The 14,804-nt window shown below is 29.8% G+C and overlaps 3 protein-coding genes and 1 pseudogene across 3 annotated transcripts; 1 reads left to right on the top strand and 3 right to left on the bottom strand.

The window, feature by feature from the left end:
• Positions 1-479: 479 nt before the first annotated feature.
• Positions 480-1,678, bottom strand: LOC113870910 (annotated as a pseudogene).
• Positions 1,679-4,112: 2,434 nt separating this feature from the next.
• Positions 4,113-5,136, bottom strand: LOC113872976 (40S ribosomal protein S17-like). The gene has a single exon (XM_027510898.1). The coding sequence runs from the start codon at positions 5,057-5,059 to the stop codon at positions 4,637-4,639; it is 423 nt and encodes a 140-aa protein (XP_027366699.1). The 5' UTR covers positions 5,060-5,136; the 3' UTR covers positions 4,113-4,636.
• Positions 5,137-8,058: 2,922 nt separating this feature from the next.
• LOC113872615 lies at positions 8,059-8,507 on the top strand. The gene has a single exon (XM_027510307.1). It carries the CDS (start codon positions 8,097-8,099, stop codon positions 8,283-8,285), a length of 189 nt encoding a protein of 62 aa, XP_027366108.1. The 5' UTR covers positions 8,059-8,096; the 3' UTR covers positions 8,286-8,507.
• Positions 8,508-8,819: 312 nt separating this feature from the next.
• Positions 8,820-12,488, bottom strand: LOC113872614. The gene is made up of 3 exons (XM_027510306.1): positions 12,030-12,488; positions 11,571-11,693; positions 8,820-10,510 (listed from the first exon to the last, which is right to left on the bottom strand). The coding sequence occupies exons 1-3, from the start codon at positions 12,426-12,428 to the stop codon at positions 9,095-9,097; spliced, it is 1,938 nt and encodes a 645-aa protein (XP_027366107.1). The 5' UTR covers positions 12,429-12,488; the 3' UTR covers positions 8,820-9,094.
• Positions 12,489-14,804: the final 2,316 nt, after the last annotated feature.

Below are 14,804 nucleotides of genomic sequence, written 5' to 3'. Positions count from 1 at the left end.
AGAGATCTCATACTATGCAGTACCTTACTAACATTGTGGCTCCCAATCAGGGATCTGCACAGCTCATAGTCAAGCAATCCGTCATGACTGGCCTTAGTCCCAGTTTAAATTGAAAATTATGTTTCAATAGTAAGAATATACAGGTGTATCAAACTACCAACAAACATGTGATTCTGGAAATGGCGCACACACACACACATATACATACATACATATATATGTATATATATATAAACAGAATAAGAATTTGTGTGATGAATAAAAACATAGTTTCAGCAACTGATCCATATATTTATTGAAAATAAAAGCTTTTTGACAAACGTTTAAGAAAACTCTAGAGAAAAGGACTACCAAAGCATAGATCATGAACCCATCCATCACTTTTCATATTTGTTCATGATTTTGCTCCAAAGACTTCAAATGCCTGAATACTTCAACATTTGATCACAACAAAGACAGAAATGAAACTTACTAGGGGGCCATCCAGTAACATCCCGACTTACTCAACAAAAAATATATCACAACATATTGATTACACGTAAAATTGTGTAACAAATTGATGTACACACAACCTCATCAAGAAACTGCTTAGAAAAAGAAACAAGGTTTTTAAACTTGTATAGCCCGTTCAACAGGTGTGATCCACAACTAATCCTCTAAGACTGGATGGAACCTATTCAAAGTCAGATAGAAATTCTGCCAAACGGGTTGTTGTGGTGATATTCGAAACATTCATATCAGCCTTACATTGTAGCAACTGTTCACGAAGACTCTGAACATGCTCATGAAGTCTCTGAATATTTTTCTCTTGAGAGAGAATAATCTGCACAGCAGCAAGACCATGAAGCTTAATTCATACCGAAAAACTGTAGTTTGGAATTTCAAATCTCTAAAAGAAGCCACAATAGTTAACAGCATTTCAATATTCCCATATGAACATTATATTTGAAAAAGGAGAATGAAATGATTCTTGAGGACCAATAGAATCAGATATATAACAGACAGATAAGATCCTTGAAAAGTATAGTATAACAAAAATTAGAAGTCCCACACAAAATGCAATCTAAGATTCTATTTGACACAGAATTGCATGCAGTTCCAGCTTAGGCCAAGAGTTTGTTTGACAGACGCTAGAGAAAGGAAACACAAGCACAAGTGTGCATACAATATGTGAAGAAAATTTCAAAATTTATTTTCAAAAATAGAGAAGTGATAGGAGAGAACAGAATGCAGAAGAGAAAGATAACGAAAGTGGAGACAGAATATCATAAATGGATTGAAGGGTGTTCGTAAATAATAAGTAGTGAAATGGAAAATCCATGTTTTAATTCAAAATTAACAAGAAGAAAGTAACATGAAAGGGTTAAGTTTTATTTTGGAATTTTGATGCTAAAGCTTGAAAATAGAAACTACTTGGTGGTTAACCTTATGGGTAATTAGTAATAGGAAATCAAAGCAGTAGAAAAAGGTTCACTTCACATCCATATTTTTCACAATTTAAAATTTCAGTTAATTCACCTTTTTCTTTGACAAATTCTTCCCTTTGAGGTGTGTTTTTCAGTTTGTGGGAAGTGGTAGGATTGACTTCAATTTCACTGTGATATTGCTGCTTCCATTCAAACTATGATGTGAACACAATGAACAACAACAGACAAAGCAGGGCCCAAGGTCCAGACATTGCTATAAACAACTTCTACACAATTAACAGCAGTAACACACATCAAACGGCTTTCTTTTCTTTCGCACCAAAACGATGAACCATTGAATCAAGTTATAGTTTTTCCTACTTTCTTGCAACCCAAAACAAATGGCACATTATTATTATGATTATTTTACATAGACACAGAAATGGGTGAGATCGAGAAGAAGAAAAGATACGGTTAAAGAGAACGGAGAGCGTATAACTAAGCCGTACCAGTTTCAGGTTTCCATTTATTTCAATACGCCGTGCAGTGATTGCTGACTATATTACATGTTTTTTTTCTCTCATGGTATAAAATGTCGTAAGTGTTAAATTGGTTGGTTAATGGTCCTCTATAACCATAATTATTTGGGTTAGAAACATTCACGATACAATAAAATTAGTTCTTCTATTAAAAATTTTTACATACATGATTATTTGGATTCAAAATTTTACTAAAAAACACTGAAACATATGTTGACTAAACTAACAATTCATTTGAATACCAACTTTATTAATTAAATTTCCAAATATCTACGTACTAATCGAAAATATGTAATTATTTTACAGCGTTTCCAATCTTTGCTATTATCGTGTTTTTCTTTTTTGCAGTTATTAAATGTATAAAGTTAGTCTCATTTAAGCGTGTTATGATAGTTACTTCTCCAAATTTGATAGGAATTAGGAAAATATGCTTATAAATCTGTAACCGAAAAAAAAATTGGTTTTTTTTAATAATAGTTCATTTGAATGTCTTTAAATTTTCATTTCTATATTTTATATTTTTTTTAATTTTAGCACATCTAATTTAATAAAAAAAATTGATATATGACAATCTTTAGTAAATCATGTTGGCAATAAGAACTAAAAATTTACAAAATTGTAGAGATTAAAATAAATTGAAGTATTAAATTATAGAGATTAAAAATACATTTAAGTTTAAAGAAGTTTTAAAAACCCCACATCTTAAGAAAACACAAAAGCAAAATTAAATTTATATGAAGATTTTTAAATCCAATTTTTTTTCAGTTACTTCAAAACTTTAAGTTATGGAAGTTGTTTTATTTGGGCTGTTGAAGTTACGTAACATATTTTAATTTAAAATCTGTAATTAAAATTAATTTAAGATTACATCGTAATTATATAAAATAATTTACTATTAAATACATAAATTAATTAACAAATAGTTGATTTAATTTAACTAGTAATTTTAAATTCTAGTTTGATGGTCTCCAACAAAACATATATGTGGTTAAACAAAAATTCACATGGAGTAATTTAAAATTAATTTTACCAAAATTTCAAGCAAATAAACACATTAATGTACAATAAAGTTAACCTATAATAACAAGTGTTATATTATTTTGCTTTTTAATTTACTCCCAAAAAAGCAAATTGTCTTCTTATTTGTTCATTCTTCACCTATGACAACTGAGCTGACCGTGTATAACGATATCAATACTAAGAGGAGTACAAGTCCAAATCCTTAAATAAGTGAAATATACTTTAATATATTAAGAAAATTTAATTAACTATTCAGTCAAGAGGTAAAAATGATGGGGACACTTGAGCCATTTTTTATCGGTTTGCTTTAAATTTTTTTAAAGACTAATTTATGTCAAACGATTTTATACACAAAAAAAAAACTAGATTGGTGCTGAATAATTGGAGGACTAATCATGTGCTAGATGTGAAAAAAAAGGCCTAAAAGACAAAAATACTTAAATTTATAATATTAAAAATTTAAATGATTAAATTTTTTGGAAATTAAAATACTCTATATTTAAATCAACTCTCGTTTTGATAGAAGCGTTACTCAAACCCGCCCGATCCCATTGTTATAGTTAAAACTGTCAAGGATTAGACCTTTAGATGAATAATAGCCTTGAGCAAATACAACCATTAAATTAGCAGTTAAGACTCTTAAGCATTACCTCATTCCAAATTTAAGTCGCATTTGTACACACCAACGGTCACAACAATAGTTTTAAAAATAATAAATACAGATTAAAAGTTAGTCTATGGCAGTGAGCAACCAACGGCAGTTAGTTTGTGCAAAGAAATACATTTTTTTTAACGAGAAAAACTCTAATTTTATTGTTTTGAATCAGAAAAATAAACGCTAAAAAGGAAAAATTATGTTCATATAATCAAATTATATATCTACTTATTTCCATTTCGTTCAACTAAGAAAAATCATTGATGCACTTAAAAGATACGGCGTGCAAAAATACATGTAATTTCAGCTGATGATTACGAACAATTTTAAACCGTAAACATTGTTTGAAGCCCCCAAAATTTTTCATATTTTTCATTGTTGGGGTCTTTCCAAATTCACTCCAGCTTCCACCTTATTTCAGATACTTACAATTTAATTCATATAATGGGTATAATCCTAATCAAAGGTGAGCAAATGAATATAAGTACGCAATGCCAACAAATTTAATAGCACTTTAGAACCAAAATTACATTTCAGTAATCAAATCACCCATAACATCTAACATGAAATTCTCCACAGAACAGGGAATGAAAAGCAGAGATAGTGAATTCTGGAGAACTAGAATGATTTGTTTTCAGACCATTTTCTCATACACTCCAACTCTCACTAATATCAACCCATTGCCTCAGATATTTAATTAATAGTCATTACTTCAAACAAATAAACAAACAAAATAGTCATAAAATCTTAACACTTCCATATTCCAAAATGAGGGTGAAATTTCCGATTCCTCACGAGCATAACCCAAACCAACATTTCACAAAAATTAATCTAACATACCATTGAAACCGTAAGTAAAACATATGAAATTCCATTAACAAACACTTTAACTTAAACAAGTTCAATAATACGAAACCGTAACGAAACTAAAAAAATATAAAGCAAAATTCAAAGCATAATAAATAGTCCTCTAAACGACAACACGACCAAAACAGTCTCAAAAAACGACAAGGTGGCTAATACCTCCTTCCACCAGCACCGCGACCGAACCCTAGCGGCGCCTGAACGGTAACAGGGTCAACCTGAACGACACCGGGGATTTCGGACATTCCAAGAGCAGCGAGCATGTCTAGGGTTTCCTTGTCGACCTCGATCTGTTCGGTTCTGATGGCAGAGACTTCGGGGACGAAATCCATGCGGCGTTCTCTCTCCTCTTCCTGCAGTTTGAGGGAGATGCCACGCACTGGACCCTTCTGGATCCGCTTCATGAGATGAGTGGAGAACCCTGCGATCTTGTTGCGAAGCCTCTTTGAGGGAATGAGTGCTATCTCCTCGAGGACCTTCTTGTTAGTGTGGAAATCCAGCGTCATGCGAGAGTAGTACCTCTCGATCACTTGTCGTGAGGATTTCTTCACTGTGTTCGTGCGAACGCGACCCATTGTTGCTACAACAGCGAATGTGTGTGAGAGTGTGCTCTTGCGGCGAGTGGGGTTGGAAACCACAGGGAGGTTAGGGTTGGGGTAAGGAGAAGAGAGGGGAACTAGGGTTTTGTAGAGATCTTATGGAAGGGATTGGGCCTGGGCCCATTTTGACAACAGTGATATACTATTTGTGGATTACGTTTCGTCCAAAATATTATGGGTTCAGATTAATTGATTCAATAATCAAGACTGAATAATTTTAAATTTTTCTGCCCTTTATTCAAATAATTTTTCAATGATTAAAAATGTACAGCTAATATGTTTAATATTTTAAAAATAATAAATATACGATTTTTTATTTAATATTAAATGATAAAGTAGTAAACAAAAAACAAAAAACAAAAACTGATAGAAAAAAAAAACTTCTGACATGTTATTATTTAATAAAAAAGGATCAAGTTTTTTCGGTGAGTAAGAAAAAAGCTTGATTATTTTTATTAAAAATATATTACTTATTAAAAATATATTTAATAAAAAAATGCTAATTGATAACATCTTATAATTATTGATTAAAAAATTAAAATTTTTATGTTATTTTTTAATTATAAAAAAGTTCTCATAGAATGGTGTAAGATAATTATAGATAATATTTTTTTTAATATTCAATACAGTTAAATTTATTAAATTTTACATTTCAATCTCAAGTTAAACAAGAATAACAATAAATTTTAACATTTTTATAACATAATTTTAAACTAATAAATATATCCATGCGCGTTTTACAGATTTGTATAAATATATTTATATTTTTTATTATTTAATTTAGTTTAAAAATTATTATAATTTAAATAATAATCATACTCAATGTAATAGAAAAATAAAAAATGTAAAATAAAAAATTTTGATTATTTTTAAAAATAAATTGTATATAAAAAATAAATATAAAAATCAAACTTAATTTACATATGATTTTAAATATTTTAAATCTTAATAATAATAATAATTTAGTTATAAATTTATAAATATATTTATGTGTTATATAAATTTGTTTATATTTTTATTAAATTATTTTATTTTAAAAAATATAATATTAATATAAAAATATATAATAATCAAAATTTATTGTATTAAATAATATTAAATATAATAACATTAAAAATATGATAAATACATTATTATATATAAATTTTTTTGTATAATTTATATATGTTTCATTCTCTTCATTAAAATATTAGTCTTTTAGTTGATGTAAATATAAAAAATAAAGTTTGAAAAAATTAAAGAAAATATGAAAATAAAAATAAATAGTAAAAAATTTAATTACTTTTAAATATAAATAATGTAAATCTATTATATTATAATTGTTATTAAATATTTTAAAATGAAAATAAAAATACATAAAAAAAAAAGTATATACCAACAATAGAAATATAATAAAAAATAGTTTTTAATAAATAATGAGGTTTAGTATTATACTCAAGTTCATTTAAATATAGTCTAATTTTTTATTTCTCAAGAATTATAATAAATATTAATATAAATTTATTTGATAAATTATGTATAAAATTATTAAATTGTGATTTAAATTATTTTAATTATTATAATTAATTTCTTTTAATCTAAAATTTAAAGTCATAATTATTAATGTAATATTTAAAAACAAACAACATTGTTATTAAAATTTAATTAATAAATAATTTTAGTTAAAGGATTAATAAGAAAAAAATTGATAAAAAAATTTAAATTATCATATCACTATTTGATTTTGTCATAATCAAAAAATTTATATAAGTTTTTTGAAATTCCTATACTTAAAAAAATCACAAATCTTGTAATATTAATATTTTCAATAGTATGTATATAATTTAAATTTTAATGTTAAAGTGACAATGAATAATTAAAAAATTAGTTAAAAAAATGAAAGTATTATCAATAGTTATTATAATAGAAAAATTAATATAATTTCTATACTCAAATGAATTTATAAAATAAGTAATGTTTGATATGTTAATATTGACATAAATTTTTGTTGATGTAGATATAAAAATAAAATAAAAACACCTATAATACATATTTAACATAAATTTAATTAAATAAAAATAAAATATAATACATAATATCACTTTAAAATAATGTAATTTTATGTTTACTCAATAAATAAATAAAATACCTTTATATACTTTATTACAAAATATATATATATATATATACTTGCTTGAACAAATGACTCTTAAAAATTTATATTATTGCAATACACAAATACAAAGTAATATGATATGATATAAAAAATTATTGACAAGTTTTTAAGAGTTATGTAAGAATTACTTTTTATATAATTAAATATAAAGATATGTTTAATAATATATCACAAGATGAAAAATTAATTTAAAAAATTATATATTTTCATCTATATTATAATTTATTTGTCCTTTTATCATAAAAATAATTTAATAATATGTAATGCAAAATTATAATTTTGTGTGTAATTTTTTATTTAAATATATTTTAATTTTTAATACATAATTTTAAATGTTAAATATATAAAACTAATTAATAAAATTATTTAAGTCAATACCATTCAAATTTAAATAAAACTTAAAAATACTTATATAATTTTATTTTCAATAAAATAGTAACTCAAGCGGTAGTTAATTTTTCCTGAAGTTATTTATTAAATACAATTTATTGTTAATATGTTATTTCCATTCATAATATTGTATTTATCAACGTAAAATTTTCATATATAATTGATTCTAATAAAATTTTCTTAGATGCAATTTAAATATAATAATTATGAATCAATTATAATTTAAAATTTTAAAAAATGTGAAACATTGTAATTAATTTCAATAATTTTTTATTAAATGTAATTTATAGTTAATTTGTTGTTTTTATTTTTAATATACACTAAAATTCATTTTGATAATTTATGTAATTAAAATTAAATGTGAGTAAAGTCTTTGGATCCGTGTTAATTTTTGAGTAAACAATAACCCGGACTTGACGAAATTCTCAAAATGAATTGTGGGATTTAGTCATTAATTAACTGAATTGAATGGTGGTCTGGTCGTACCAGCCGACGGCGGGGCAATTGGCTGTCACAGCCGGCGTATTTGCCATCGGCGTTTCGCTCTTCTCCATCGGAGCTCATCTCTCGTTTGTTAACGCGGCTCCTCAACAGGCTCGTACAAAAGCTCGCAGCGAAGCCCTCAGAAATCATTTCAAGAAGCTATTCCAAGATTGACGCGACCAAGAGTTTTCTTATGCGATTGAGAACTCAACCTTCTACTTCGTTGGTATTTCGTTAGGGGTGTTTGTCCTATTATAAATCCAGAGCTTTTAATATGTAATTTCTTAGCAATTCATAAGTAATATGTAATTTCAATATGTTGCATAGGGCAAGTATAAAATGTTGTCGGGTTTTATATAAAAAGCTTTAATTTGGTGTTTAGGTTTCATTTGTTTTTGGACGTGTTTAGATTCATGTCTGAATGATTATGAATCTATTAGTTAAAGTTTCTGCGTAGTTCCAAGTTTACATATTTTTTTAACTTGCACACGTTCAGCTTTTCAACTCTTTGAAACAACCATTTAGTGCTTGACCCAAGGAGAGTTTTTTTTTCCTTTGATAAAAAAAAAATTTGAATTCATGCTTTTTGAGACTTCTACCTGAACCAAATGGGAGAAAATAAAGAAGTAGCCATCTTAGAGAAGAAAGATAAATGTATCTTCTGAACCAACTTTAGCATATATTACAGGGGACAAAACACTAGCCGGATTTAACAAATATTCTAGACTCTAACCAACACCACTACCAAATGAAATTGAGCATTGAGTTGCAACAACTTAGGCAGCCACGTTATATGAACAAAACAAAAAGTTAAGAGAAAGAAAAGTTACTTTCAATATGGTCATCTAGCTGGCTTGTGATACAATTCAATGTCCTAAATTTACATTTACAAGATATATGACGAGCAGGTTTTGGCATTGTTTGTGCATGAAAAGCAAATCATGGAGCATAAAGATACATGCATTTCTGTCTCACCATTTGTACTAACTGACACTCTTTCCCGCACCCCTCAGGTCCACTAACCTTGATTTTATACCATTGCCCTGCCCTTTAGCAGGTCTCTCTTGGAAGGTATTTGAGAGATGTGATGTACAAGACTGGGAATATTGTCTTGTTGGACTAGCATAAACTATGGAAGATCCAAGCCTAGAACCAGCCAAGAGTTGATCCCTCAAACCTTTCACTGATTTATAGCCTTTCGGTTCATTGCCATAACCTTTTCCATGAGCTTGCTTCTCTATTTCGCACAGGCTTTCCCAATCTAATCCATCTTTTGAATTTTGAACCTTCTCCACTTGGATTCCCCATTCTATTCCATCTAATGCACTCCTTTGCAGAGATGTGCTTCTCCTTGAAACTACCCCCGAGGTAGATCTCCTCCTTTTATTTTCATCCTTAATTGCATACTTTCTGATATTGAATCTGCTATCAGAAAGGTGAGCCCACTTATGGCTCTCCATGTTGTTGTCGCTATCGTCATAGCCTTCCATATTTAACTCTATAGGATGCAAATCACTTTCAGCTGAATCATCATATTCTACTCCATTGTCAACTTCTCCATCATCTTCTTGACCTTTGTTATTATGGGAAACAAATCCAGTTCTACCTAGATGTGCGGAAATTTCTTGATCATTCAAGTTATTGGTGCTGCAACCTTTTTCTCTGTCCTTTTTGTTTCCCAGAAAAGTTTCAAGTTGATTCCTTAGCTCTTTGACAACTGCATTCTTTTCTTCAAGCTGATATTTTGCCTCAGAAAGTTTCATTTGAGCTCTCTCCTCGCATAATATATCAGCTAATTGCATCATTTCCTTTTTCTTCTGTACCTCATCATAAACTTTCGTGGATTCTCTCTCTATTTTCTCAGTCTCATATTTATCCTCATCAGTATGCCTTGCTAATTCATCATATACTTGTTCAATAATTTCCCTTGCTCTCTTCTCAATTTCTAGTTTTTTCACCATCTTAAGGAGTGAAGCTTTGGTCTCAGCTAGTTCTCTACCAAGTTTTTTGTTCAAGCTCTCAAACCGTCTCCTGAGCTTCCTCTCAACATCAAGTTCTCCTGCAACAGATTCAATAGCAGCCTCAACAATTTCTTGCTCCTTGCTTTTCCATGCTGCCTTTTCTTCAGCAAAACACTTCATCAAATAACTTATCTCATTTTGATCTAAGTGCTGTTCCTTGATAAGCTGATTGACCTGCATGCGACCCCTCTCCAATTCAGTATGTAAAGCTGAGATTAAAGACAGACTAGAGGAAGGGCGATCTTCATGACCCCAAATGCGTTTTATAATTTTAAGTAGCTCTTTGGATGTTGTTAAAGCATTGCTAATGTCCTTCAAACGTATCTTAACTCCGATTATAGATGAATCAGGAGTCTGTGTTCGAGATCTGGTTTCAATCTGAAAGAAAGCCAAAAGGTAACTGTAAGGACATGTAAATCACATTATTTTACAGAAATTTTAAGCTCTTATAAGCTGACTCGAATATTACAAGGCATTATGCAAGCATCTGCAATTGTAAAACCAGAGGAACAGATTTCAATACATAAAGTCAACGAAGAATAAATTTACATCAACTCTCTGCGATTACTATGTGCATGTTATAATTATTTTCAGCATAAATAGTGTTTGCATATCATGAATCAATTGGATTAACGTTTGGAACTATTAGCAGATGTATAAAATCAAACGGTTACTCAATGGGTAAGGGCATCCACGAGGGAGCTGCTCACCACTGTCTTACAAGTACTTGGCACTCAGCATATTAATTGTAAGAAGCTGCCACTCTGTCCCAAAGAAAATGGGGGTTAAAAGAAATAGTTGAATTGTCAATATATCATTTAGCTAATAAGTGTGAAAGTAGATATGAACAATCAATTAGCAAACGATACTTCCAAATCAGGTAAATAGAAACTTCGATGCACAGAATTTTCTTTTGGTTCATCATTGTTTCTTGTAGTGAAAGAAAAGTCCTCAATAAGGACCAGGCATGTGACGTGAGTTCAGTCTTTTTAAATGTGAACAACCATGACCTGTGTTTAGTATCCTCTTGTAAAAGTTTGTTTTCTACTTCACCTGATTGAAATAGAGCAATAAGCTGCATTTTTATCGATATACCTTTTTAAATGTGTAAAAGGTGTGTTTGTTGTAAATGGATATTATATACTTGAAGATCTGAATGTTAGGAGAGTTTGTTGGAGAATCCTGCACCTCCGAAGTATGTTATGAATCCTGACCACCCTTACTCTAGGCATCGAACAATGGTATAATATAAACTTAATTTATAGGTAGGACATCTGACATAAATATACTGAATTCCAAATAATTTAGTACCAATTACCAAGAATGTAATGTATGCGTGCGTATGCAATTTCTAGAAAGGAAGCTGAGAGTATAGAAACAGATAAACAAAAGAAAACTGTCATTTCTCCAGAACCATATGAACCTTTGTATTAGATACCTCCATGAGACTGGCATTGCTAAGAGAATCTAAAGGGACAACATGTTGGTGTGTGGGCTTCAGCATGTTAGAAATGGATGGAGTTCTTCTGTGGCAACAACCTGTTCCAGATCGATCCATTCTCTACAAAATAAGATCATATCACTTTCTAAGAAATATACCTGACCAGCACCATGCATCATTACCCTTTATAAAATAAAAAACCCAGTGGAAAATTCGTAGCGAAAGCAAAATTCCATACTACAAAGAAACAAACAACAGTAATCAATGCAACAAATTCACTGGTCCTCACTGCTCAAAAAGAAACTTTAATAGATTCCAAAAAAAGGACAAAGAAAAAGAAACACGTGGATGGAAGTAAAGTTTTGAAATGTCAACTTCATGTTAGATTTTAGAAAATCTTCAAATTGGTCCATGGTTAATCAAAACAAGACTAAAAAAGAACAAAGGAAAGTGCACCTCAGAAAGAGGACTATGTGATGGATCAGACAAATGGGGTGGCATAGATCCAGAATGCATGAACCGTGCCAACCTTTCCTTTGCTTTGTATTCCTTCTTCAACATCGCTTCAACACACCTTTCCTTCTCATTCATCTCCCACAGTGTAGCCGCGAGCTTCCTCGCCGACACTGGAGCTTGCTTTTCTTTGCAACCACGTAATGGTGATCTCGAGCTCATGAATTTCCACGTAGGCACGGGCGTATCTGATCCCCCCCTCTTCCCCACCAAAACAGCCCTTTTGAACTTGTAGTTATTGTTGGGAACACAGGAAAAGGTCAATGCTGACCAGGAACACCCTCGTTTTCTGATCTTCCCAGGAATCAAATTCAAGTCCATGCTTCCATTCTGCCTCAGCATCACCACACCCTCAATATTCAGATTCTAAAAATTCTAAAGCCAAAATAATCATAAAGAAATAAACACTAATAATTATTAAACACACGTACGCTATTCTCTTTTATGAGAATATATTAGTATTTATCATTTCAAATTCAAGTACTTCAGTGCAGGGAACACATGATTAGTATTGAAAAGGAGAAACAAAAGAGTGTAAGAACCCGAACGTGAACCCGGAGAAAGAGAGTTTAAAGCGTGGTTTGTTCGAGGGGTTTCACGTTTACACAAGCACATCATGGTGTAAACTAGATTTGACATATGCATGTGCATGTAAAGCGATAGCCGAAAGAGGAACTATCCGACACGACATATCCCATAGATAGCGAGAGTGTGTCCTTGGCGGATTGGTTGCGCGAAAACAACGCATCCAAAACGGCTCTGGACTTTGGTCTTGTGTGTGTCACGTATGCATCAAACTACATGTAAGGTGCAATTGGATTGGCCAATACCGAGGGTAAAGTCAAAACTAGCGTGCGTACGTGTCGTGTTTGACTTTGACCTTCTAACTATTTGTTATCATGGGAAAATTGCATTATTATAAGGAAAGAAAAAACAATGAATAAAAATATGGAAATAAATTTAGAAAGTTTTCGCGTTTATCATGATTCCTTGTGTGTAGGGAATATAGTCTTAACAATATAATTAAGGTTAAATCTTGCTGAAAGTATATGGCAATTAACAATGCGGATAACAATTTCATGGGATTGACTGAATTAAAGTATCATAATCAAAGAAAAATTAAATCTCCAATGATATAAATATGAGTTTAATTTTGATACATAATTAATTAAAAAATATTGTTAAATAATTAAAAATTGTTAATGATATAAATGTTTAAAAAATTATCACGAAAATTAATATTCGTTTTAATTATATCACAATCATATGATCAATATATTTTAATTAAATTTTAAATATATAGACTCAAAATTATATATACGGAGTTTGTTAATATATTCTAATATTTTTTAGTTGGAGTATTTTAGTATTCAACACCAATGTACTTTACTAATTTTCTTTTATAACCCGTGACTTTATTATTCCATACAATTTTTTATATTTTTAAATTTCTTGAAATCTTAATAATTTTTAATTCCTTTTACATTGAGATTTTTATAAATTTTAACTTTAATTCTTTTTCCACCTCAAATCTAAACCACTTATATTATTAAACTAATTTTTTAAAATTATCTTTTTTTGGTCAAATTTAAACTACTTGTATTTCTCTCATATATAGTGATGCACGATTTTGTTAGTTTGTTTTATATTATTCTACGTGTTTTGGGTTGCTATAATTTAGATTCAAGCTAGAAATACATTTTCCGCAAGAAAAACATGATCAGATCCCTATCTTAAAACACCTTGTTCTTGTCGTAACCATCGATTGCTATTTTCTACATTGGATGCTTTAGGACTACTCTTCCCTTCTCAATTCACTAATTACGTTTTCGTTCCACACTGTGACTAGTTCACTACCTAATTTTTTTTCTTTGGTTCTTTTTCCCTTTTGAATTGCCTCTGTCCTCTATAGCTATATAGACACTTCTCAATTACGCATCCTTTTTGTTTTAGCAACAAAAGCAAAACTCTTCATATTTTTTACCTACTCAACATTTTATCTCTTCAATTAATGTCGATTTTGACTGTAGTAATACAACTCATGACATCATGAAAGGTGCATTAACAGGCAATCGTGTGACTACTCTGTCTCATTATTCTTAATTATTCAATCCAGATTTGTACTTCAAATTCAAAAGTTAAAATTTTTGGGAGAAATTAAAGGATAAAAAGGTTGATTTGATTTAAAGTAAATAGCAATTCATAATTAATATGATCTCTGTTCTGTTTCCATGTACTCTCTATATTCCTCCTAACAAGAGTGCCCGCTACCATCATTGAGTATTGGACAATAAAATTCAAGCAACATGTCATCGAGCCCAATAGATCTCAGTTGTTAAAGGGCCTTTCCCTAAAAGCTTACAATAAACATTTGGGACATTTATTTTTGCTCATCAAAGATCACAATTATTTTTTTATTGTTAAAAGAGCTGTTTGGGATGTATGAATGTAGGTTATGTTTGGTATGGAGGATCTGATTTTATAACGTTTGCGTTGCTTTTCTAATTTTAAGAAACCAAGTCAATACGTATATATATATATATATATATATATATATATATATATATATATATATATTTTTGTATTTACATCACTATTGAGGATTGGATGAAGTGAATATTATTCAAACAAAAAGCATGACTTGTTTAGAAGGAGAACCATGACTTGTTTGGACAATATAGCGACTCAAACTACGTTAAGGGAGTGTTTCATTGGACA

Source organism: Abrus precatorius, unplaced genomic scaffold (assembly GCF_003935025.1).
Source record: "Abrus precatorius isolate BTA unplaced genomic scaffold, Abrus_2018 Scaffold7, whole genome shotgun sequence".
Taxonomy (NCBI): domain Eukaryota; kingdom Viridiplantae; phylum Streptophyta; class Magnoliopsida; order Fabales; family Fabaceae; genus Abrus; species Abrus precatorius.
This window is presented reverse-complemented; position numbering and strand designations above follow the sequence as displayed.